Source organism: Phocoena sinus, chromosome 5 (assembly GCF_008692025.1).
Source record: "Phocoena sinus isolate mPhoSin1 chromosome 5, mPhoSin1.pri, whole genome shotgun sequence".
NCBI lineage: Eukaryota > Metazoa > Chordata > Mammalia > Artiodactyla > Phocoenidae > Phocoena > Phocoena sinus.
Genome location: NC_045767.1, coordinates 69,412,191 through 69,439,978, shown reverse-complemented (window position 1 = coordinate 69,439,978; position 27,788 = coordinate 69,412,191). Strand labels below are relative to the sequence as shown.

Below are 27,788 nucleotides of genomic sequence, written 5' to 3'. Positions count from 1 at the left end.
AAAGGTTACAGTAATGGATGTCATAATCATATGTGATTCTTAGAGAGAATTACACAATTGAAATACTGGTTTCTGAGTAGGAGGGATTAATAGTAGTGATTATTCACCCAACCATCTAACCCCTAATCCTTTAATTTAACATAAATATGTATGTGTAATTGTCAGGTACAGGGCAAATTATTTCAGATACAGCTGTTGATCAACTTACAATCTTTTGACACTTGACAGATCACCAGAGGGAGATTAAGAAATTACAGATGGGGATTCTTCTCCTTATTCCCACTGCAAATTGCAGTCAGCAACCACAAAAGAAATTTTTCCTGATTTGGCAAGTCACTGTCCATTAATGGTATGATTTTTACAGTCTTTATTACGTACACTTGTATGACCACCTACTGGATCTGCTACTTTAAAAAGAGTATTTCACTTTAGTGAATAGTTACAAACAAAAGTCTAAGTGGGAGAACGCAGGAGCACACACCAGGGTGACAGCAGTTGAGATGGAGAGAGTTAGTGGGAGATATATTTTACAGATAGAATCAATACAATTCACTGAAGGATTAGATGATTTTTGATTTGAATGAGTGGTTTGTAATGTCATCTCCTGAAATGGAGAAGAGAGAGTTGGGTTGGGGAAGGTAGAAATTTTAAAAAAAAATCAGTTTGGATTATGTCAAGTTTGAATTGTCTATAATATAAACAGTTTGGAGCTGAGAAAAAATGTGAGGGCTACATATGTGACTTCAGGAACTCTCTCTATATAGATGGTCTATAAAGCCAGGGGAATGGATGAGATGACCCCAGAAGAGAGTTTAGAGAGAGGACAGAGAAAAGCGAGGAAAGGATGGCGGGAAGGAGAAAGGGAAAGGAAAGGAAAGCGGCTGTGAGTAGAACATGGTCTTTACATCGGGTGAGAATCCTTATTCATATTATCCAGTCTTTTTGATCATTCAGAACCCAGAAATAATTATTTAAGTAGATGAGCTAAATTAATCAATTGATCAGGCTGACTATAATATCAATTTCAACTCTGTCCTTCAACATACATTATAACAATTGGGTAATTCATTAATGGAAATAAATATTTACATGTATGTTTTATACATATACAGTGTTACACGTATAAGAGTAGCTTCAAAGTATTCTGGCATGTATTAATGGTCCATTAAAGCGCTTGTCAGGAGAATGAAGTCATTTGGTCTTCAATGTTTCATGCCTTACAGTTCACTTGAGGCTTAGATTGATTGCATTTTTATATGCCATTTTTGCTTCTCATTTTTCTGCAATTCATTTAATCAAGCTGGTTTTTCATGAAAAAAAACTAAGTTGAAAAGTACAAAACCACAAAGTAAGTTTAAAATTTAACTAAATGGACTAAGATTGAAAATATTATCTTTGGCAAACTTTTCAATGACTTTGTACATCAGAAAAAAGAATGCACTCTGAGTCCTTGCTGTTACAGGGAGAGACTTACGTTCTCACATAAAAAACTTTGAAAGGAGGAATAGAAAGAATGATGATCTAAATTTGGCTACCGTATAGCAACCTGGCCTTTTTCCATAATGTTGATACACTAGGATGGGGAAGTTGTCAGGATTCTAGAAATCATCTTCAGTAATTATCCCTCTCTTCTCCCTCCTATGCAATAGAAATTAAACCCTATAAAATCTTCTTTCCACATATCTTTTGCACCTGTTTAGTCCTCTCCACCTGCACTGGACCCTCCCCAGTTCAGACAACTTCACATCATTTCCCTGGAATGAACTCTCTTCCTTACTTCGGCACCAGCTCTAGTCCTGACCCCTTCAATTCATCCCTCTGTAACTGAAAGTGGAGTCCTGCTTCTCGCCGCTCAAAAGCCAATAAAGAGACCTGGTTGATGGAAAGGAAAGTTTGCTTTATTTTGGATGCCGGCAACCGGCATGGTGGTGGGGAGGGGGGACTCCCACCCAAAGGCCGATTCCCCCCCACCCCCCGACAATCAGAGGGAGGGGCTACCTGCAGAAACAGCGCACTCAGCTCTGACAGCCATCTTGAAATTGGTCATGCAGTGGTCAAACCAGCGTCATCTTGATTGCTTTAGGTACAGTTAGTCTTCAGTTTGAGGGTCTGTTTGTTCTCGCTTCTTTGAGGCCAATTCTTGGAATTGTGGCAGCTTATGTCATGGCTACCATCTGGTCATCATGTAGTTAACTTCTTCCACCGGGTGTGGGTTTCAGTATCTGTAAGACAGCTCACAGGATATGGCTCAGAATATTATCTACAGCCCCTGAGGAGGAACTAGAGGTCCTTGACTATGTTTAATGACTAAACTATTATTATTTGGTCTCTTTTGACTGTTTTCCTTTGCTTCTGCATTTTCTCACTTCTCTGATTAAATTTATTCTTTGGCTAAAGTTTTTCCACAGACAAAAAGCAGGCAGGACGCAGGGGGTGGGGGGAGGACCATAGGGTCCTGCTCCATTTCATTTCCCTCAGCTGCCAAGACTTTTCTACCAGTTCTCCCACTTCCACTGCTACCCTAGTCCAAGCCACCTGTATATCATGCATGTGTTACTGCCACAACATCCTCCTGACAGGTCTCCTTCTGCAATTTCTGCACAAGATTGATATCATCCTATGCTTAAAAACCTGCAGTGGCATCTTATTTCAATCATAATCAAATCTAGACTCCTTACCATGGCCTTTATGATCTGGCCTCTGCCTACGTCTGTTACCTCATCTCCTTCAACTTTTCTTTGATTCAAAATCACAACCACGTGGCTTTTTCCCTAAGCTACAAACTGCCAGTTCCTTGCCATCTCAGAGCATTTGATTTGTATCCTCTTCACATAGTCTTTCAAGTGGCTTCTTCTCATCAACCAGGTCTCAATTCGAATGACCTTCTTAAGAGGACTTCACTGAACACTCCAATTTTCTCCCTTTTGCACTCTCCATCTTAACAGTATATGATCACTTCTTGATAGATTTTGGTTAATTCATGAAATTGTCTTGGATAAATTGTGAACTCTGGACTCAGCCTACCAGGTTGCGAACACTGGCTTTTCCACCAACTAGCTTCCACCTGGGCAAGTTATTTAATCTCTACTTCTTTTTCTGTAAAATGGGATAATAAGACTTCATAAGGTTGTTGCGAAAGTTAAATGACTTAAACCTTAAGTTCATGGAACAGTACCTGGCTAGTCATTGTTATTTATTGTAGATATAGTAGAATTGATGCTAAAATATAGCTCTTGAAATGCAGGTCTATTTAGTTCATCCACTTCTGTAATTACGACATCTAGAATACAGTCTGGTATTCAATAGATCCTCAAAAAATGCATGACTCATTATTACCTGACTGGTTACCTGGCAAAAGATATCTCTGATTAAAGAAATTCAAATTCCAAATCTTTTAAAATAATGTGGAAAAATTTACTTTACCATTCTGCCGTTGGCTCTGGTTGAAAGTTCCAAAATGCCACATAATCTACCCTTGAACAGTAGATTTCAGTTACTGAGATCTGGATACATGGAGAGTCTCACATTCTATAAAGGAAAGTCAGCAAGAAGCAGATGGCAGGGGAACCTGACCTCCAGCCATGATGTTGATATTAAGGACAAAACCACCAGATCCAGATAGGTATTGGGAGTATTAGCCAGGGTACCTGTGTCAGAACTAGGGAGAAACCTCCTGGAAGTAAACTTCAGATGTAAAGGGAACCAATTCAGGCAGTTTCCTGGGATGGAAATTAATGTGATGCTAAATTATTTGTGGTACCAATTCCAACATGTTGCAGGGGGGTGGTTCCCATGCAGCACCAAACAGTTCTTGGGACACCAGGTGGGTGTCCTATAATTCAACTCAATCTGACAGTATCTACCTAGAGATAGCGTCAGATTCCATAGGTTAAGAGCTCAGTTCCAACAGAATGTCTCTCCCACCCCCATCAGATACCAGTAGCTAGACCAGGTTGTTACCTGTACTTCTGACCCATGGGCTATAAATCAGAGGTTACCACGATCTCCTCCTGGGATTCAATTTATTTGCAAGAGTGGCTCCCAAAGCTCAGAGAAATCAATTTACTTACTAGACTATTAGTTTACTTTGAAAGGATATAACTCAGGAACAGCCAGATGGAAGAGATTCATAGGGCAAGGTATGGTGAAAGGGTGCAGAGTTTCCATGCCCTCTCCACAAGGGTGCCACTCTCCCAGCACCTCCACATGTTTACCAATCCAGAACCTCTCCAAACACCATCCTTTTGAGGTTTTATGAAAGCTCCATTATATAGTCATGATTGATTAAATCATTGATCATTGGCAACTGATTCAACATCTAGACCCTCTTCCCTTCTCAGAAGTTAGGATAGGAATGACAGTTCCAACCCTCTAATCACATTATTGGCTCCATTGGCAGCCAGCCCCCATCCTTAGGTGACGTCCCAAAATTACCTCATTAACATATCGAAACACCTTTGTCACTCTCAACACTTAGAAAATTCCAAGGGTTTTGGGAGCTATGAGTGAGGAACCATGAGCAAAGACCAAATATATATATGAGAAATGTATTTTGGTCAACTGAATGACCATATATATATTTTTCTTATAAATCACAATATCATACGTGCCTTTCAGTGGTCAAGATTGGGTCAAAAATGAGAGAGAACATGCCCTATAAATGAGGAATGCTCCTAGATCACATTAGCATATCCATTTGGGGCTGTGATGGAGAAGTAAGAAGTAGGGAAAAATATCAGAGGTAGATCATGGGTAGTCTTTCTAAACGTTGTTTATATAAACTGAATGGTTCATATTTGGATAAAATTGATAACATTCATTTTCAGATTGTTGCTAAGATCATCATGCTAAGATCATGTACCATATATTGATTTTTTACTGCATATTATTAGGAAATCTTGTCTAGGGTGAATTACTCTCATAGGCTAAAAAGCAGAAGGAGTGTTAAGGCTTCTTTATTGTTTGCCTCAAATAAATGACTTTAAATCATTGTTTAAGGGTATATTAGTCACAGAAGGAAACTGAATCCACCATTTACTTTATCAAATTTTCTCTACACCATTCACTGTGTTTATACACTTTAACAAGTATTATAAGATACTGTGTTTGGCTTTTGGCAGGTTTTTGTTTGTTTGTTTTTTTTTTTTTTGGCTGTAGCATCTGTTCAGAGTGTCAGAGTACAAATTTAGAATCTTATATATATAGCCAGCAGGTCATCTTTTCATGAGCTGTTGTTAAAAATTTCTCAGATAAAGCTACATTTGTTGGAGGATCTCTCGACTAAAATAACATAAAGGTATGTGTCTGATCCTTCTAAAAAATTTGGCATTTAAACAAAATATAAAGCTGGGTTGTGTAAGGACTTTAATACCTATAGTCATATTACATAAAGCTTTGCATGTTCTGAAAACTTACTGTATTTTCCAGTAAAATTACTCTTTATGCTTTTTTAATAACATATTTTCATGGACTGAGAAAGTTCTGCTCTTAAGCTTTAAATTCTTTAAATTATAAGTTGTTAAAAGATTTAACACTCTCCTAGTCCTGATTTTAGTTTATATAATCATAGTTACTTTTATACACATTACTAATGAAAAATCTTGACTTCTTATATCAGATGTATGAATCTAATTTTAGAAAAGCTTTCTGTATTTTTACTGAGCTGAAAAAAATTTGATATATTTGACAACTGTTACTTGCATATTTCTGATTAATGAGGCCCTTAGAGCTAAGGCTGTTTATGCAGTTTCATTTGAAATTTATTGTAAGTAGTATTCCATAGATTTATTATAATTATATGGATTACTGTTAGTGATTTTTAAATTCATTCTTTTGAAATAGAAAGCTTTTCAAAGAAAAAATAAAGGTTAAAATGTTGAGTTGAAAACCATATCTGTCAGGTTGAAAAGATTCTTTACTCCATTCTCTAATTTTCATCCAAAGAGACACTATCACCCACTTTGCTATTGTTTTCTTTCCCCACATTTTCCTCCTGTCAAGTCTTTCTTTTTCCCTCTGCTGTTCTAAACCGTTAGGTCTATATCAAGATCACGCACTCCTCTTCATTCCCAGAAGTGAATAAAAACTATGTAGATGGTGTATGGAAAGATAGACTCTGTTCCTGTAGCAGAATTGAGCCTTTCTCCCTCTGACTTAGCATAAGCCTAAGTGCAGCAGGCAGAGCAAGAGAAAAGGAAAATGTTTCAAACACCTTTTAGGAATTATAAAGTAGAACTAGGAGATTAGTTCTTAGAGTTTTGTCTATGTTTTGGGGAGAAGAGAGGCTGTTAGCACACTTTAAAGCTCTATGAGAAAATCAAACATTATTATTATTATTAGCTGTTTGCTTTCTGGCCTTGCAACAAGATATATATATATATATATATATATATATATATATATATATATATATATATGTATATATATAAATAGATAGATACACACACACATATATATGTATATATATGTATATCTATCTCTCTCTATATATATATTCTTATAGTGGGGAACTAACATTGTTTAAGGGAAAACTTTCTAGATGTATACCAACTTTTAAACTTTTTCTCTTAAACTGCTGAGAATAAGGTATTAGGTGAAGAATTTTTTTTTTTCAGATCAGTTAAAGTCAATTTAGTCCAAGTCACAGTCCTAGTGAGTGAAAACTTCAGAAAAGTGAATTGAAGATATAGGTTTTGTAAATGACTTTCTAGCATACATTTCCACACCCTTCCCCCATTCAAAGACTGCCTTGTTCTCTAATAGGAATCCTGCCATAATCACAGCATCTATTAATCCTTGTAAATACCTCAAGGGAACTTTTATTGACTCCTAAACTTCTGCATTCTTCACTCTTACTTTTCAGGATGTCCAACTTGGGACAATTTGACTCCGACTTTTACCAATCTAATTATAACATTGAAAATCAGGAACAGAGTTATAACGATTCTAACGCCTATGGAAATCTTTATGGATCTAGAAAGTAAGTACTTGACACTGAGAAAATATGTTCTCATTTTAAGAATTCATAATATTTTGACAGGGAGTTTCAGGTAGGGAGTTTCCCCTGAGGGAAGCAAAACCTCTCCCCGCTGTATCTCAGTAAAATGCCCAAGAAGAAATGTTAGGAAAGGGCAGAGAAATGAATTCAGTTTCCCATGAATGGCCTTGATCGCCTCAGGCGATCAAGGTGAAAGACTTGTCTCCTCTTTTCAAAACATCACTTAACCGGGAGCATGAATACAGGCCCTGGACAAACAGAAAACATTTTCCTTTTACCTGATATTTCCCAGGATACTGCTCAAGAAACCGATTTTATTCAACTTAATAAACATTTACTGAGTGCCTGCATGTGTGTCGGAAATTAAGAAAGGCACTATAAACCTAAAGATAAAGAAGAAATCTATAATCTTTTCCCTCACAAAATTAAAAAATTTATATTGGAGAGGGGGACAATTAAATACGCTATTATAATACAGTGTGACAATTCTTAACTGAAATCGAGATAAATGTAATTCAGAATGTGTTAGTTATTTGAGTTGACAATTCAACTTGAGTTGAAAATAAATTTAAAAATGATTAAGAATTTAGTATTTACCCTCTACTAGTGCCCCAAATAGGGCAGTTAGAATGAGAAGAATTTGGTTCAATCTGGCTCTGGTATTTGTTTTTTGTCACATTGGGAAAGACAACTTCCCCAGCTGAGTGTGTTAAACTGAGAAATAAGGATGTTAATAATACCTACTTCGTGAGAATTGTCTGAAGAACAATTGTGATAATGTGCAGGAAAGTGTGTGTTAAAGTAAAACCATTATAATATACATGTTATTTTTTCATATAACTATAGTTTGCAGAAGCAATGGACACCATTGCCGAGTCACTTAAACATGCATTTGGTTACACAGTTGCTTCTTTAGATGTTCTTTTACATTAGTGAACTGTGAGAAGGGACAGAGAAATTAAGGAATTTTTCCAAGGTCACACAGCTAGTAAAAAATGGGGTTAGGCTACTAGTCCAAGGTTGTTGGATTAGACTAAGGGGCATATAATTTATTGTAAAATCAAGACATTTTTGAGAGTAAAATGTGTGCTATTAATAACAATGTTGGTACAATAAGAATAAACTGGATCATCTTAGGCAAACTGGGATGTGTGGTTACTGTGCCATTCCAACAAGTTTAGGGCAAATAACCACATAAGAAATACTTCAAATTTATTCATTCTTGAAGTTTATTTTTCGAACACAGGTAAGTACCTTAAAAACTCCAGAATAAGGAGGAAAAAACAGAATAAATACAACAGGCAGTGGGGACTGTTCTGTTTCAACTACACCCAAGACAATTTGGATGTTGTTTTTATGGGCTGATGACTCCTGCAGACACAGGCAGATAGGTGCCGTTTTCACAAGCTACATCCTTACTACTCGTGCTGGACCACTGCTCTAAAGCGATAGGGAAAGGAATTGGTAACCAATGTTTTTAAAACTGTAGAAATTAAATAACTGGAATTTTATCTCCTTCATGCCCCTAGTCTATGTTGTCTAGCATTAGTCAAATTGCCATAAGAACTTCTTAAAATGAAAAGCAATCCATACCTCTATCTACCTATCTATCTGAATATTATCACCAGGCAAATTAAATGTGTTTAAAATATTTATAAGAAAAATGGGGGGAAAGGATAAAGCTGTCTAGAATTGGCTCAATCATTGCTGAATCCAACAACAGAAAAAGAAGTTCATTTTATTTCATTTATGATTTACAGTTTGGAAGGTCGAGAAAAACCAGAAAAGTGTATGATGGCCCAGGGAGTAGTTTGAGCATGAAGATATTACAGGACGGTAACTCAAAATATATAATTCACATGAAAGCTATCTAATAGGATTTTTCAGCTCTGTGCTCCTGTTTTATTGAAGGGATCCAGTGGCTTGCTGTTTCTTTTCTCCCTTCTCTTCTCCAGATGGAATAAGCACCTGGGCAGCACCTGCAATCCACATTTTCAGACTAAACGAAACTGAAAAGTCCAGTAAAAGAGAGACAAAGCTGTCTCCTTAAGCAGGGACTCAAACCACAGCCTTCTCCCCCCACCCCAGCCCACCCAATGTTCTTTCTCCATTTGATTGCACATATCAATGATGACCAGAAATCGAGATGACAAGGAGATGGAAATTGATATAACCAAGTGAGGGCAAGTTATGATTATATTGCAACAAGTTGATGGCCTGGCCTACTTCAGATGCTTAGCATTTAAATCCAAGTCCTGATTTGGATGTGGTAACATTTAAATTCCAACCCACACTGCAAGTCTCAGGAATTAGAAAAGGGCATATTAGCTGTGGTACTTTTATGAGGTACATAAAACATGGAGTCAGGTCAGTGATTTACAAATGTGCATCAGATTAACTCCAGAAACGTGATCTTTTATTCATACAGTGAATAGTTCAATTAAAATGTACCCCAAATCAGAATAAGATGCTCATCGTACTGGCAAAAGACATAGGAATCCAGTAGCCAGTTATAATCAATTAGTCCCTCTCTCCCTGTCCCCTGCCCCATTCCCTCCTCCTCAGTATGAGAGCTCATTTTAAAACACTTGTTATGCTCAATGAATGGCATAGTGATCTGAAAGCTGGTTGAATGTGCTTATTATAAATGAAGATATTTATATTTTTAACCAAGTTTTCTTATTTTAGGATGAACAAGATGGAGTTTTCTCATTAAAAAAACAACTTAACTATCCAGTCATTCAGATAGGCATTATTTCCAATGACTGCAGCCAGTTTTCTAGGCTGTATATTCCCACTGCAGTTTCCAACTTTTGAAATGGGAAATCTATTCCAATTATTTAGAGTAAGAAATAGCTGTTTCTGCAGAAAGGTGACGACAACTGGAAAACTCCCTTTGAATGTTTCAGCAGGACTTTAACAGATAGATACTGAATCATCAGCTTTTCTGAATCTCTAGACCTGCTGTTCCTTTAGTGTTTCAAGCATAGTTAATGGCACATCATTATGTGTACCCGCTGGCTGAGCCAGGATCTGGGAATGTCATACAAGCCCATTCCCCCAGGGATCAGACTGAAAAAGGAAAGGAACATCAATTGACCCTCATGATGGAAGTCCATATAGTTTTGGAAAAACAAAGCCTCTAATAAAATATGTACCTATTGATTATGTGATGCCACAGAAAACTGACTCTGCAACAGACATAATTCTGAAACCACAGAAAGTATAACTGAGTCTTCTAACAGTGATCTTCTGTATTTACATTGGAAGGTGAATGTTAAGTCCTGTTGTCTCAGAAACAGTTAAATATTTTTCCCAAGCTGGAGGCCATGCCGTATCTTAACACAATATCATCTAAGTAAAGACAAGCCTCTTCAGGCTGGTTGGAACTGTATAACCCCATGTATAGGTGGTGAAAAGGGGGATATTGAAGAATTAGTGAGCATTCAGAGGGTTTGTATATGGACCAGGTGTGGCCATTGCTTCATGGCTTAGAGACGGAAAGCCAAGCCAGGCATGGGTGTAGTGGAGATTCTCCTGGTAGGAAAACAAAGGGTGGGTGGGATGTTGTCGAAGTCAGTCTGGGTGTTCCAGGGAAACCAAAATGGGAAAAAGCTAGAGATGATCAGCACAGAAGGAATACAAACTCTTGACTTCCTATTAATGTTGTTTTCTCTGAGGAAGTGGCAGACTGGGAGACAACAATTTGCAAATAGAGAAGATGCTGTTTCAGGGTGTGAGGAAGGTGTCTAGAATGCTTCAGTGTCAGTCTCGGGAAGAGAAGAGCATACAGATACTTAGCTAATGCTTATTGATCACTTTTTGTGTGTCCCACGCTAACCTAAGTGCTTTATTTATTTCAGTTAATTTAATTCATCATAACCTTATGAGTTCTATTATTGTCTTCATATTACAGATGAGGAAACCGAGGCACAGAATGTGAAATGATTTGCCTAAGATTATAAAATGGGGATTTGAACCCAGGTAGTCAGACTCCAGGAGTCCTGTTTGCTAAACACTCTACTTGGTTCAGGATACATCCTACGATGGGACTAGCATTACAGGCAGCAATATAATACATAGAGTTGGAAAGCAAAAGAAGGGAAAAATGACCAAGAATGTTGCCAGTCGTTCTAAAGGAGGCTTTTGCACTCACTTCACAGTTGTTTGAAATGATTTTTACAGGAATAGGAGATGCCTGTTAACAAAGCTAATATTTAAATCCTAGCAGCCAGAGTCCAGTGTTTATTCTGGTCTAATTCAGTTGAAAGTTGGAATAATGTGTTGAGTTAGAAATCATCAAAATTTCAGTATTTACCTTCTCAAAGAGCTAATTAAGATGCTCTGTAATCAAGGAAATCAAGGACCACTTTTTATGTTCCCTTCCCTTCCCTTCCCTTCCCTTCCCTTCCCTTCCCTTCCCTTCCCTTCCCTTTCCTTTCGGTAAAAACAATTTGAAATGACCAAATAACCTCATGGATGAGCCCTTTCTTCTTCCTTCCTTTCTCTTCCTGCAAGAAGTTATTTACTAAGATTGCTTTCCAACTTTCTCACACAAATGGTGAAATAAAAACCAAATAAAAGCACAATCAAGGAAATATTGTAATATGGTGTTTCAACAAAACTAAACTGCACATTTCAAAAGACGGACAGTGAAGCCAGCTATGGAAGACTTTTAAGTCAGGTTCTCAAAGATAATTTGATTGTCAATAACTGTCTGGGAATAGCCAGAGCTAAAAAGTCTACTCCTTGATGGACAACGGTCAGTTTAGGTGTTTATTTTTTTCCTATGAATTGACTACTATTAAAATTTTGATTTTAAAAAATTTTTATTGAAGTATAGTTGATTTACAATGTTGTGTTAGTTTCAGGTGTACAACAAAGTGATTCAGTTTTATATATATATATATATATATATATATATATATATATATATATATATATATATTCTTCTTTTACAATCTCTTCCATTATAGGTTACTACAAGATATTGAGTATAGTTCCCTGTGCTATACAGTAGGTTCTTGTTGATTATCTATATTAAACATAGTAGTGTGTATATGTTAATTCCAAACTCCTAATTTATCTCTCCCCCTCTTTCCCCTATAGTAACCATAAGTTTGTTTTCTATGTCTGTGGGTCTATTTCCATTTTGTAAATAAGTTCATTTGTATCTTTTTTTTTTTTTTAGATTCTACATATAAGCAATAGCATATGATATTTGTCTTTCTCTGTCTGTCTGACTTCACTTAGTATGATTATGATTTTTTACTTGCTGCCTCCGCAGATTTATAGGGAATGTCCTGTTTGGTGACTGTCCCTGAAAATCAGTGAAAAAGCAGCATTGTGTAGGGATCAGGGCATTGCTCAGACAGACAGTTTCAGTTCACAGTCCAGCACCTGAATGTTATTGTGTGTTACCAGGCAAGTCATTCAGTCTCCATGAACCTGTATTTCTTCTTCTGTAAGATGGGATTAAAACTACCGTTTTTACCTTGCAGAGTTTTAATTACATGAGAAAATGTGAAGGAGAGTGTCCAGCACATTGTAAATTATCAATACATGTTAGTCAATATGGATCATTCTTCTAGAGAGTTTTCTCACAACTAGTCACTTTTTTTGATTAAATTTAAACGTCAAGCAAGTTAATTCTTTCATGGGTAAATAGTCATAAAAACTAGGAGAAATCATAAAAGGAAAATTGTAGTTTCCTTCCTTGATTTGTCGTAATAGCCCTTTCTTAGATGTGTAAATATCAGTATTTTCCTTTTTCTAGACAACAAGCCAGTGAGCAGCCTCAGGCTGCCTTCGTCCCACCAGAGATGTTCGTGTCATCCAGTTATGCGGGACAATTCTTTCAGCCAGCATCCAACCAGGATTATTATTCACCGTCTTCTTACATTGACAGTTTTGATGAAGAGCCTCCTTTACTAGAAGATAAGTTAAGGAAGTGCTATTAATGTGTGTACAGCTCAAAGAACAATAGCAATAATCAGCTCTTAATGTGCGCTGTCAGCATGCCACACACAGTGTTTTATGTGATTATTCCACATATAAACAAGAGTCTGCCAGACCAACACACTTAAACCTTTGGGAGTTTGTCTCCTGTATGTGTGGGGACAATTGGAAGTAGATACGAGCTATTGCTGTGCTCGTCTTGCAGTTTTTAAAAGTTTCTTCACTGTTTCTTGAATGTGGACTCCCTGACCATATCTAGACAACAGTGAAGACATCTTTTGGCAGAGTGATTATATCAGAGTAACCACAAGCATATCTTACTATTTTCTGCTATGTTTGCCTGGGAGCAAAATGGGTAGTTTCTCAGTACTTTTTTGTTGTCATGGAGAAAAGACAGGTTTTTTTCCCTTCCTGGCTCATGTGAGCCCGCACATCTCAGATAGATACGACTAAGTGGGAAGGAATATGATTCCAGTAAATAGCACTGTTGGTGGCAAGGAAACCTAGGGACCCTTGCAGTTAAAAGTGGCCTCCAAAGATTTCAGGCATCTTCCATCCATTGATTTTTTTTTTAATCCAGCCAATTTATATCTGCCACTTTTGTTCTTAAGGAATGTCAACATGATGCTAGAAAACTAAAGTTCACGGAGATTTATATTTGGAAGCCAACGGGCTTCCCTGGTGGTGCTGTGGTTGAGAGTTCGCCTGCCGATGCAGGGGACACGGCTTTGTGCCCCCGTCTGGGAAGATCCCACATGCCGCGGAGCGGCTGGGCACGTGAGCCATGGCCGCTGAGTCTGCGCGTCCGGAGCCTGTGCTCCGCAACGGGAGAGGCCACAGCAGTGAGAGGCCCGCGTACCGAAAAAAAAAAAAAAAATTGGAAGCCAAGGAGAAATATTCACAGGCTAACTGCTCTAACTCTTTTGTATGTAGTCCAGTGAAAAGGGATAGGCTAAAATTCCCAGTATTTCACATCAAAAGATCATTGTTTGCTTCTTATGAACACAGCCAGCCACCTGATAGTAAAACATTCTTCTCTCTTTGCCTTCAAATTAAGAAAAGAGGAAAGATTTAAACCATTCAGAAAAGCACAGAGATTTATATAATCGATTTGTTGGCTCTTTAGAAGCCAGTTAAGTTTTTGGATCAATTACGCTTAACCAATTCATTCTAATTTGCCTCTGCATCTGATATCTAACCTGAAAGTTATAAGCTATTCTCATCAAGAATTTTCCTTGACTCCACCAACATCTCTACATAAAAAAACCTATCAATTGACTAATTATAAAATTAATCTATATTCAAAATAGAAATTTGGAAAATATAGAAACATATGAATAAAAATATTTAAAAATCACCAAAAATTTTGTCTCTGAGACATATCATTAATAATTTGATGTAATTTCTTCCATCCTTTATTCTGTTTTTCTATGAATATATACATATATACACTAAAAAATGAAATACTATATTTCTTTGACTATGAATATATTGGTAAATACTTAAAAATAAAAGTTGGATCATACTATGGGCATAAAGTTTTATATTTTTTAAAGTTACTTTATATCATAAGCATTTCTATACAGGCATTCTTTAAAGTCATTAAATGTTATTTGAAAATATGACATGTAATGGCTTCATAATATTTTACTATATACAAGTACTATAATTTAAATCTACCATAGAGGTCATTCTTTATAATCAATAATGCTTTGGTGAATATCATAGTAAAAACTTTGACCTGTACAGAATCTGTCCTTAGGATGGAATTATAACATTGGGATTACTGGGTCAAAAGTCATTTATACTGTCAGGCTAATCTAGAAAAATAATGAGCCAACAGACCTCCATAGTAGAATATGAAATGTCTTTGTTAATTTGATAGGCGAAAAGGCAAAAAAGAATACTTTTTATTTCTTGGTTACTAGAAAAGTTAGACATTTTTTTCATATGTTTATTGACTGTTTTATATGTTTTTTTCGTATGTTTATTGTTTTACATGTTTTTACTTCTTTCTGTTTTTCAAGTTCTTTGCCAGATTTCCTATTGGAATCTTAAGATTTTTCCTTTCCTTTTTTATTTATAGAGATATTTATATGGTAAAGATATTAATTATTGTCTGGAATATGTATTTCAAGCTTTTTTTCCCTAGGTTGTGTTTGCCATCTAATTTGTTTGTGGGATATTAGGGCATATAGTCATTTTATTAATCATGTTTATGTTTTTAACTCCACAATATTTTTCTTGGTAACTTTTCTTTCCAATTGCTCTTTTGTTTAGAATATATTTCTCCAGCTCTAGATACTGCTTATATCCTCTTGTAGATTCTTAAATTATCTTTTTGTTTTTCACTTAAATTTTTGATTCATTGAAAATTGTTTTAGGTTAGTACATGAAGTAGAATTTAACTTTTTTTCTTTAATGATTAATCAATTTTTCCTGTAACATTTACTGAAAATAATCTTTCCTACTTGTCTCAGATGCCTCCATTCTAATATTCTAAACTCAAATACATTCTCCCATGATGTCTTCTTAAACTTCAAACAGGAAATATACTAGATTTCCCCTCCTATTACATCTCAGAGAAATTTCTAGATTGTTTTGTTTTCTCTTTGTGATTATCTCCACCAAATATATTGTATATTAGAAGAGAGAGTATCTGATATAATTTTGCATTTTGAGTCTATGAAATTTCTAGACTCTGATCCAATATGTTCTTCAGGCTGGGTGACTTTGTGAAAGCCTCAACCCTCATCTGTCTAAAAGATATAAAAAGACCATAGGCAGGATTTCTAGGATAAGATGATAAAAGACATTTGCTAGTTTTTATTGAGCGTACACCAAAACAACCTATAAAATTATGAAGTTATAATAATTAACATCCCTTGCACAAAAACATGCTATTTGAAAGTGCACTCATTTATTCCTTAAATACTTAGTTGTCTAAAAGACTTGTTTCGTTTTATGTAAGAATAATAACCTTTGCTATTTGATCATGTATAATCAATGTTAACAAATGCATCTTGAAGAATAATAGTCAATTCAAATCTGTCACACTAGAAAAATTACTGTGATATTTGGTATTTACATTTGTAGCATAGCCTGATGTTTACATTTGAAAGGCCAGTGCCACAATTTGCATAGTAAACAAAGATATTAATACATTTTTATAACATATATATTGTATACTTTACTACCACTAGATGACAGCAAAACAATAAATTTTGCATTCAAATTTCAGAGCAGTTTCATCTTTTTTTATCTTGTAAAATAAGTTGTTATATTAGGGTATCTACAATTGATAAATAGGTATCTCATTTGCATACCTTATAATAAATTTGAAAACAAAATATTATGGAGATGTATTTTGGTAAAAAACACATAAAATATTTTTTCTTATGAAAATATTTAGTAGGTCTTATGTTCATTCATTGTTTCATGACTCCATGTTGAAACATGCAAAAGTTAATTATGCCATCAAATAAATGGCTGATATCAGTAATAATGTCTCATAAAGCATTTTCATCTGGGTTTCTTCAGGAATAATAGTTGAAATGTAAATGATTTGCTCACTATTTATTTAATTCAAATTAAATTCAAATTCTTTCTTTTCAAGCTTGGGTTGGCTAGCAATTGTCAACCTGGATGTGAAAAGAGTGAAAGATACACTTTCTATCCTAGTTCGGGCAACGTCTGGCTGACCTTCTAAAAATGTCTAGGCCCCTGTTAGAGCAAGGTCCCTGTATGTCATGGTGATCATTGAAAGTTCATCTAGTATTCTGTGTATAGAATGTCAGCTTTGCAAGGTGTTCAGGTGGTATACACAACTATAAAAGAAGTTGAATTATACCCTGTCTCTGACCAAAGAGCATTACTAAATCCTGGGAAGGGAAGCTGAATGGCAAGTACCAATGATTTAGGGAGACAATCCTTCACATGGGAGAGCTGGGCTCACTTCAAAAAGCTACAAACCTTATGAGATTAGATGCACATTGACTCGACCACAGCTATATGATTAAAAGCATGGGTTCTTTTTTTCTTTTGTACCCTCTTGTTTTGTACCCTATCCCTAGCCCCTGGCAACCACTTTTCTGCTCCAACTCTATGAGTTTGACTTAAAATTTTTTTAGACTCCACATACAAGTGATACCATGCAGTATTTGACTTTCTCTGTCTGGCTTATTTCACTTAGAAAAATGCTCTCAAGGGCCATTCATGTTGTCACAAATGACAGGATTTCCTTGTTTTTTTATGACTGAATAGTGTTCCAATGTGTATATATATATATATATATATATATATATATATATATATATACCACAACTTTTTTACACATTCATCCATCAGTGTACACTTTGGTGGTTTCCATGTCTTGGCCGTTGCTGCTTTCAACACAGGGGTGCAGATATCTCTTTGATATTCTGTTTTTGTTTCCTTCAGATATATTCCCAGAAGTGGCATGGCTGGATCATACAGTAGTTTTATTTTTTATTTACATTTTATTTTTTTGCGGTATGCAGGCCTCTCACTGTTGTGGCCTCTCCCGCTGCGGAGCACAGGCTCCGGACACGCAGGCTCAGCGGCCATGGCTCACGGGCCCAGCCGATCCACAGCATGTGGGATCTTCCCGGGCCGGGGCACGAACCCGTGTCCCCTGCATCGGCAGGCGGACTCTCAACCACTGTGCCACCAGGAAAGCCCAGTAGTTCTATTTTTAAAAAACATTTTGAGGAACCCCCATACTGTTCTCCATACTGGCTGCACCAATAAACATTCCCACGAAGAGTGTACAAATGTTCCCTTTTCTCCACATCCTTGCCAACACTTATTTCTTGTCTTTTTGATGTTAGCCATTCTAACAGGTGTGAGATGATATTGTGGTTTTGATTTGCATTTCCCTGATGATTAATGGTGTTGAGCACATTTTCATGTACCTGCTGGCCATTTGTGTGTCTTCTTTGGAAAAATTTCTGTTCAGTTCTTCTGTCCATTTTTTAATTGGACTATTTTATTTATTTAGTTTTCTATTACTGGCTCTGTGACTTTGGAAAAGTTCATCATTCCAAACCTCAGCCATCTGATGTACAAAGTAGGAATAAAATAACAGTACCAGCCTCAATGCATGTCAGTAAGACCAACACATGTAAATCTTGTAAGGCTTACAGCAAAATTCAGTAAAAATATTCAGTTAAAAAGAATTCCACTCTTTTTAGCTCAAATGTATGTACTTTATAGTAGTTTAGCTCCAGTTTTTCCTAACCTCCACCTCACCCATATTCAAATTTAAAATGAGAGAAGGAGGGTAACCAGCTTGATTACTGGTTCCTAAGTAGTGACGTTATATTCTCCTTTGTGAATGTCCTTTTTTTTCTACTCCAGATGCATCTTAAAGTTTATCTTTATAAGAGTGGTGAGAAAAGTAACTGGTGTGATGTTGGCATTTATTTCTATATTCAGTGGATGTCAAATGGCTGGTTTTTTGGGGTTTTTTTAATGAAAAAGATATAAGAGGAGCAGAATCTAGCAGCGGGGTCTGTAAAGGGGCAGTCAGAATGCTTTGAAAAATAAGGCATTGGAGAAATAATTAGAAATTACTAATTGAGTGTAGACTCATGGACACTGAGCCCACTGCTTTTGGATATTTTGTTCTAGCATCACCATTCATAAAAGGGAAAGGTTAATTGTCTCAAGAATTTAATCTCTGAATACACAGACTCAACAACACAGAGCACTGACCTTATTAAAATATGTATGCACGCCATGATTGCTTTTACTTGCTGAATGAGCCATTGCCTTTTCTCCTCTGTGGAGTTTCAGGCAGTTAGCATGGTATTGCTCTTCTCATCAGGTGGAGTATAAGTAAAATCCCAGACTTGGCTAAGTGTCTTTAGATTAGATAACACTGCTAATTGAAAATTATGCATGTTTGGTAGGACAAGTTTCAGAAGTGTTAGCAATAGAAAATGCAGGAAAAAGAAATATCTCAATGGGTATTAAGATGGGACTTATCGTTTGTTAGCTACCATTATATTTTGTTTTTACTGTATAATGTCCATTTCCTCATTTTTGGCTGCATTTTAAGCTTCTACTTGCTGCAGAAGGCAGGGAAATTTTTCCTTGATGGAATTATTTCTCTAAAATATATCTTTCAGCTCATTGTGTGGGAATAAAAAGTCTTTCTTTTTTGTTTCAAGGTTGCTATATATTACGTAGAACTTTAAACTATGAAGGTATAACAATCAGATTAAAGTGCTAAGTAAATTAATAATATTTGTTAACTTTAATTAAAGAATATTACTCATGTTTATTTTTCTGTATTTATATTATCTCCTCCTCCTTCTTCTTTATAGAACTTGGAATTAATTTTGATCACATACTGCAAAAAACATTTACAGTGTTAAACCCACTGAAGCCAGCAGATGGCAGCATTATGAATGAAACAGACCTCACTGGGCCCATCCTGTTCTGTGGGATCCTAGGAGCTTCCCTACTTCTGGTAATGGACAGCAGCAAGCACTACATATTCCTTTTCTTTTCCTTTTTTTAAGCTAACATTGGTTTATCTAAGTTTCACGTTTACAGCATTATACTTCTACTTCTGCATACACCACAGCCAAGTACCAGATTTTAATGCATGTCCTTTCAAATGTCATTTTTGAAGAGGTCTTTGTAAATATGGAAGAAAGTATATCACTTTATGAAGTGAAAATTGTTTGATTCATAACTACATTTTTTTTGGTGAGAGAAACATATTTAATAGAACCATAATGACAAAGAGAAACTGCCATCATGTATTACAACAGATAAAAAATGTAAATTTAAATAGAATTTCAAAAATCAAATCACCAAGACAGATTTTCAACAAAGCAGGAACTCATATAAATGATTTTCTTGTAATTAAGTCTTTTTTGTTGTTTAGAAAAGACTGTCGATCTGAAAAAGTTGGAGGAACACATGGATTTGGGAAACAGAGGGCTGAAATTTTATGTCTTGTTTTCTGTGAGATTTCTGTTGTGACACTGGACAAATCCCCTCTATTTACTCATCATTTTAATTGCTGGGGTGTATCTATCTCTAGACCATTTCAAATATTCTGTTAGGTATGAGATGAGTCTCCTTGTTTCTGTTAGGCTATTATGAATAAATTGACTTGCAACGATAAGCAGTGATTTGTTTATTCAACCTGTATATTTCCCCTATCATTTTAGTTTTCTGTTTTTTATGAAGGCAATTTTTCCCCTGACATCTCCATTTGTCTTGTGTATGGGCCTCTTTCATTCTTTAAATCTGGGAGTAATGATATTCAGAGTCATCAAAAAAGAAAAACATATTTCCACCTAGGTTAAGTTTAGAAGGTATTCTAGCTTATAGTTTAGAAAAATGATTTCTCCACCCAAAAAAGGGAAGAAAAAGAAGAAATGAGAAAGGGCTATGATTTTGTATTAAGGAGGTAATGACAATACATTAAAAACAGAGGATGAACAAGATGGTCAAGCCAGTCTGACAAGTATGGTTTCATTAGGGCACAAAGGGATAAACTTGGCAAGAGAGGTAATATAGGAAATTAAAGATTCTAAGAAAAGTCCTTAAAATAACTACTCATTTCACTTTCCTTTCTTACAGCTATCCACTTCCCTAATGCAGCTATACTCCTCAAAAATAGCTGTAAAATGTATTTGCAACTAAATGAGTCTTTACTTTTCATTATTAATTACATAATACTAATCGAAATTCTGATAGAAATCTAATTTCTGCATTGTAGTGTGGTCAATAATCACATCATATTTACCCAATACAATAGTACTTAGTTATAGCATCTTATTTCTTCCTTTGAACTACAGCAAATGCAAATACTCAAATAATCTAACACTATATCAACCAGAGTTTTAATTTAGTCTCTAACGTCCCTTCTGTCTTTGTCATAGTAATTTGATAATCTTAGATTAAGCTGCAAGTAAGATCATGTCAATTAATCAAATTGTCAGAAACAATCAATTTAATATATTAACTCATCTTTCTTTTTCAGGTAATTTGTAATGTAACAGCTGTTTGTTTTTCTGTAGAAAATATTACTATTACCACCTCTTAAAGGAAAGCATTAATCCCATTAAGGTCTTTTTTGGGTACATAATGTTAGTTGGAATTATTTAAATATCCTCTCTTTTGTTTTAAGTGCAAAGTAATACAGGCAAAGAAATCAACTGAAAGTGGAAAAATTGGATCTGCCCCTAACTTTGCCTCCAGGTGTGATCCTGAACTTTTTTTTGTTTTCCTATTTCTTGGCCTTCATTTTTTTCATTTTGAAGATCAAAAAAGAGGTTTATATAAGTGGTTCTTAAGGTTCGTTTCAGTTGTGAAATTTTAGGGAATGTGTAAAAGTGCGTATTTTCTCAAACTTTTTAGGCAAATATTTTCACTTCAACTTTACCATTAGATGTGGTTACTTCAGAATTGATTCTGATACATGTAGAACAATAAGGACCGAAAAACTCCCCTGGATATTAATAAAGCCAAATTTAACTCAGAGTCCATTTGAGGCTGTTAACCCTGCCCTGGATATCTAAAATTAAAATGTAAAAGTTGATTTTATGGGCTGGTATATGTATTGTACTAGAGAAAGCAAAACTAAATCCAGAAACAATATTCAAATCTGTTCATTATCTCCGGAGGCGTAAGATTCATAGTCACATACCCATCACTTTTATGATTTATAATTATATAAGGCACAACACCTTTTAGTGGACTTTCTTCATGTTGAAGGAAGCAAACTAAAAAGAACTGCTTCAAACACTCAACACAAATTTAACTTTACTTATTCTTCCTCTTAAAATTATTTTCACCCCCCAAACCATGAACACAAGTGTTTTAAAGCTATGGCTCCATTTAATTTTTCTAGTAGAGTTAAGAGTGTGATCTGGAAAAGGAACATGCACAGCCAATATAAAAGCATAATCAGAAGAATAAGAAGTATTTCAAGTAAAGATGTAGTAATAAGGGTGGTACAAGGCTGACCTAAAATTTTTTGAATTTAAAAAGAAATTGAACATTTATTTTCCATTTCAATTACAAGTCCTTGTTAGAATTTGAAACAACTTAAAAAATGGGACTGGCCCTGCCAGATGGAATTGTACCTCAAATTAGAAAAACTAACAAGAGTAAGAGATAAGGAGAGAGGTCAGTAACTGATATGGAAAAGGACAATTTTACTACCAAATTAGTTTTATCCGCCCTCTATTTACCCCATGCACAAAACTGGTTAGGGTCATGGACCAGCTATGTGTCCTTTGGGTACAGGGAAGTTGTGTTTCACCATTACAACTATTCCTACCTCAGAATTATCCCACCCAATTTAAATATTAAGTAGAATGTTTCTCTAATACATGAAAGTGATTTGAAATTGTCACTATTTTCCAAGTGGAGCAAACTCACCCAATAGAGCAGTACATAACTGATGTGTTTCTTTTAGCATGCCCATCAGCATTATTGGCATTATTTCACAAAATAGCCAGGAGGACTCATTATGACTAATGCAGCAAAGAATTCTGCAGCATAGCCCAGGGACATTTTGTGAAAGAACTTTGTAGTGATCAACTTCCCCAACTGCAGAGGAAGAAAACTTCAAAATAGCCGGACAAGTTTAAACATTAAAATGGTCGTGATATTCTCCATTAATTAATTACAAAATAAATATCTCTTTATTCTGTAAGACATAAGGACAGCTATGGAGCAGAAAAAAGGACAGCTAAAAAGCTCTCTCCTTGAATCAACTTACAAGATCCTTTGTTGTTTTCAAATAATTCCCATAAAAACTGGAGTCAGCCTCCTCAATCTTTATCTAGAATTTCTAACCAGCTTAACGTATATATATATAAATGACATGCATTCTTTACTGGAGCTTTGGCATCCTCGGATAGCAAACATTAAAATATCCTCTGTTGAATCAGTAGTAGATTGTGACTTTCCCTGGATGAGTTTAACGGTGCTGGCTCAGGAACAAGTCTCTAGTGCTCTGTGGGTGATGGCAATTTTGATGAATCCTCAGGTCAGTGGTCTATCCTGAACACTACTGACTTCCTTTAACAATACCTCTTTTGTGATTTGCTATCAGTTGGTTTATATAAATCAGTTTTTCGTAAAGTCTGTTCAGTTAAGCTGGTAATAGGCATTATGAAAACAAAGGATTCTGGGGTCAGATAAGTTTGGGGTATACTGGCTTAAATAAGGTTAAATAAGTCCCCTTGTTTATGACTTGTTAGAGCTCCTGCAGGTGTTAAAGACCTAAATTTTAGAGCTGGACTGTCTGGGTTCAAAATTGAGCTCCACTGCTTACCATTATTTTACCTTGGGCAAGTTCCTTAACCTCTCTGCACCTCAGTTTCCTCATGTGTATAATGGGTACAACAATGGTACCAACTAATTATGTTGTGTGGGTTAAATAAATTAATATATGTGAAATCTTTAGAATAGGACCGAACATAGTAAATCTGACAGATGTTTGCTAATATTACTAATATGTTTTGTAAATCTCCAAGACTAAATTGGAATGTTTTCATTAACTTATTCATTCATTTAATTGTTCAACAGATATGGCGAGAAAAATATATCCTTACCTATGCCTAGTACCCCAATAGGCAATCTATGATAAAAAATATATATCTGGAAATATAAGCACGCTTGTGCCATCTCACGTATAGTTCAAGGAGGGGGGGGTGGTGGTGTTTGTTTTCATGACCTGAATCTGTATTACAGGCAGTATTTTTTCCAGAACTCCCAGTCTCGAGACTTATACTACAAAGACATGAGCAGCATTGAGCTGATTGATTCAAAAATACTCTCTGCTTTGTTGACAATCTGATTTCTTCTTGATGTTTGTTCTATGTTCAAACCGTTTTCTTCCCGTTGTTTCAGGCAGGAAAAGTCCAGTTTGGTTACGTGTATGGCACGAGCGCCATTGGCTGCTTAGGGATTCACGCCTTACTAAACTTGATGAGCTCTTCAGGGGTGTCCTATGGCTGCGTGGCGAGTGTTCTGGGTTACTGCCTGATACCCATGGTCATCCTGTCCAGCTGTGCCATCTTCTTTTCACTGCAGTAAGCGTCTGTGTGTGCTAATTGACCCCACCTGCACAATCATCGCTAGGGTTTGCCACACCAGTACAACAGTTAGCCTCTTTCTGATCATGTTAGTAGTGGGATTGGGGAAACTGGCTATTAAAAGCTACATACAGATTCAGGAAAGTAGGTCAGTTTTGGCTCAGGTGCTGTTCCTATTTCGATGATTTAAAAAATAAATTAAACGAAGTTATCTTTAAAATTGGCATTTTGTAAGTTGTCACATTCTTCAGTATGAACTATTGTCACGGGTAATATAACCAACAACAGAAAATTCACTTGTTTGAATTAAGAAGAGTAAGTGCCTGGTGCACACTGACAAATTGCTTCAGCTCCCAAGCACTCTGCCTTCTTGGCGGGAAGCAAGTATTCTTTCTCAGCTGGACTCCTTGCAGTGCAGAATTCCCAGGAAGCCTAATGAGGATATTACTGCTAGAGAACTTTATAGCATATATGCTCAGTCAATATTTTTTTTCTTTTTTACTTCCTGGGCAGATAGTATTTGCAATTCAAAAATATTAACGAGGATTCAGTAGATATGCTTCTGTCGGGCACTTTCCCAGGGCAGTGCATATCACTACCACTTTGGTTGGGAAAAGTAATTACATAGTCCTTTGTCACCTGCCATGCTCCAAATCCAATTAGAAATAAACATTTGCCATCAGTGCTCATTCTTCCACATCCAAAAGAGACACAATTCACATTTTGTTTCTTGGATAATCCAAGTTTTAGGTTATCAACACTATACTGGATAGGATATTACATACAGAATTTTGCCAATGCCAGATAAACATTTTAGAAAGACTTTAATATTTTTGTTTAGATATAATCTCAGATATTTTCTTCATAACGTTATTGAGAATGACCTAGATGGAAATGCTTTTTTTGTTTTAATATGGTTTCATTTTGAAAGTAATAGTCTTGAGAATAAGAGAGCAAACTCTTACTTTACCAGTGAGTGCTCAACACTTAAAAGAGAGGAATACAACAGAAAATGGAAACTTTGAATGTATAAGTACAACGTGAGTTAAAGGTGTATTTATTGAGTCTTGTCCATGGAAAAATTCCACTTTTTGTATATCATGTTCCTTAACAAGCTGTTCTGTTTACTATGTTGTTTGGTACAGATGTTTGACAAGTTACTACAGAGTTCAGTTTTACAACTTCCATTTTGTCAGATGCTTTTGCCAAAGAATACTATAATGATCAACCATTTAAAAATTCTAGGTTTTAGACATTATTTCCATCAAAGTTTAGCTTTGGGGTATCTTAAATGACTCCTGATTATTAGGGAAAGAAAATAAAAACTACAACTCTTGAATTTTGAGAATCATCAGAGGTCTGGACATTTTTCATTAGATTTTCATTCTGAAATGTAAAGGATGAATCAGAAATCCTTTAAATTATATTAATGGGGAATAAGCTATCTGATCTCTAAGACCATTACACTGAAATTGCCTTTTTGGGCATATTACTATAACATTCAAATGAATTATATATAATCTCACATTTTTGTTCACCAAAACCTGTAAATTGAATCACTCTAACTTTTATTTCTAATAGATATTAACTAAACCTACAAAGGTAATATTTACTAGAGTGTTTTAAAATATTTTGGGTTTGTTTATAATCTAAGGCATCATAAGCTATATTGTACACTTTTTCACTTGTTTTGCTTTGGTTCAATTATTAAAAGTAGGTATTTCTGTCATTCTCACAAATAATAAACACAATTTTCAATCTCAGATTCAGCCAGGATCAAGTGAGGCAGTATCGTTTGACAGTGACTAGAACAATACGCTGGTACTTAGCAGCACTTGACCTAATGACCATTCCACTTTGCAATTTTTTTAAGTCACTTCACTCCCATTTCTTCCTAAAGAACCAATTGTCTCCACAGTTACTTTTTGAAGATACCAATTTGAACAAATCCATTTTGATATTATAAAAATCCACACGTTTATTTGCCAAAGTGATCTTCAGCAATGAGGTGGGAGGCCACACACATCTGTGCCTTGCTGCTGCATCTGTTTCCTCCCTGAGCTGTGTCAGGCTTTGCTGTCCTAGACAAAAACCCAGGACATGGACCTGGGAGCGCTGGGGAGTAGGAACCCCACTGGAACGCGAGTCCAGTCATTTTTCTGCTCATACTGGGGGTAAATTTAGGAAGCAAGTGGGGAAAAGAAATCTGTAGCTGTAAAAGAAGTCTCTAAACATAGCTTATATAAAAGAATTTCGGAAGTTGGGATTTGAATGGTGACTCATGAGAGTGACAGCAGGTCAATTCTTCTGTTTCCAATAATCTGAGTTTTTACCAGCCTATAAAATATTTAGCTTCTAATGGTGAACTTGATTCAAAAATTTTCTGAATAGCTGAGGCCTTTGAGTTCCTGTGGTTCCTCACCCTCCTTTTACAAATTGAGAAAGTGGTTATAAATATTGTACCAAGGGCATTTCAGAGGCAGCTGTGATTCAATAACCTCTTTTTCTCCTGGTGTAAGATAACCATCTCCTTTGTCTTTGCTCTAGGGGCACCTTTGGAACTGTGTTGGCACTGGTCATCATTGGCTGGTGTAGTCTCTCAGCCTCCAAAATTTTCACTTCAGCCTTGGCCATGGAAGGACAGCAGCTTCTCATTGCCTACCCTTGCGCCTTACTTTATGGGCTTTTTGCCCTCCTAACAGTTTTCTGAAGATTATTTGAGATGGCATTACAGGATTCTATTTGTTTGTCGCTCAGATTATCCTGGAAATGTATTGGCATTCACATTTGGTCATATGATTTCTGTTTTATCGCTGTTGAGAGAATAATAAGCAGAGAGACAAAACAGCACTTAAGGATGGGGCTCTAATAGGCTGTTTGGTTTGAATGATGATTTGCTTATTGGTTGGTGCATTAAAACAATTTAAAATACTTTAAAATAAAAAGGGATATAGTTGTTGTACTGATGGACCCTGCTTTTCTCAATGGATGTATTTCTGAGAAATTGTAAGTAAATAAAATCATATGCTGACTGGGTAGAGGCAATCTACAGTGAGCCTTTTGAGAAATCTTCATGACAGTTCAAGCTGTGTACAAGTTGTTTAAGTCACACTGTCCAGGGCCTTTGGAGAATTTCAGGGAAGGTGTTATTTAGGGTTTGATTCACCTGAGAGTCAAAGAATCTCCTGCCTTTCCATTCATTTATTTTCATAACTATTGTTTGGTCCCATTTGAACAATGCATTCACTCACCACTTTTTCAAGCCCTAACTTCCTTCTTACTTGGTTTAGATGCCATGGTTCATTACTATAATTTCTCCCTTGAATAAGTATATCCTCAGCACCCTTGCCATTTTGCTCCCTGAATAGATGAATGCAACTGGAGGAAATGCCACTTGTTTCTATTTTATTATATGACTACATCTTAAATGGCTGCTCAGTACAACCTTTTGAGTCCTATTACATTACCCTACTATTGATAAATACACTTTCGTACTTTCTGAGACGATTGTTTCACACTATTTCTTCACTGCTCAGATCTCCAATACTCCTTTCATACTGTTAGTTGATGACCTTTCTTACTTTATGGAAAGAAACATCTAGAAAAAAAGTGTGTCTTCCCATCACCAGATATATCAACCTACATGCATCTTTATAGATACATGTATATATCTATAAAGACGTGTGTGTATGCATATGTGCGTATATATATATATATATATATATATATATACACACACA

At 35.8% G+C, this 27,788-nt stretch overlaps 1 protein-coding gene across 1 annotated transcript; it reads left to right on the top strand.

Annotated features, from left to right (window-relative positions):
- Positions 1–313: 313 nt before the first annotated feature.
- On the top strand, positions 314–26,758 carry YIPF7 (Yip1 domain family member 7). Its single transcript, XM_032633300.1, has 6 exons — positions 314–349; positions 6,863–6,979; positions 12,774–12,932; positions 19,304–19,451; positions 23,864–24,045; positions 26,596–26,758. Exons 2-6 carry the CDS (start codon positions 6,864–6,866, stop codon positions 26,756–26,758), a joined length of 768 nt encoding a protein of 255 aa, XP_032489191.1. The 5' UTR covers positions 314–349; position 6,863.
- The last annotated feature ends 1,030 nt before the right edge of the window (positions 26,759–27,788 follow it).

Bases quoted from the DNA above. Each gene is read 5' to 3' on its own strand.
- YIPF7 (XM_032633300.1), top strand. From the start codon at position 6,864: ATGTCCAACTTGGGACAATTTGACTCCGACTTTTACCAATCTAATTAT. The intron at 6,980-12,773 runs GTAAGTACTTGA...TCCTTTTTCTAG, and splicing joins AATCTTTATGGATCTAGAAA to ACAACAAGCCAGTGAGCAGC. The intron at 12,933-19,303 runs AGATAAGTTAAG...CTTCTTCTTTAT, and splicing joins GAAGAGCCTCCTTTACTAGA to AGAACTTGGAATTAATTTTG.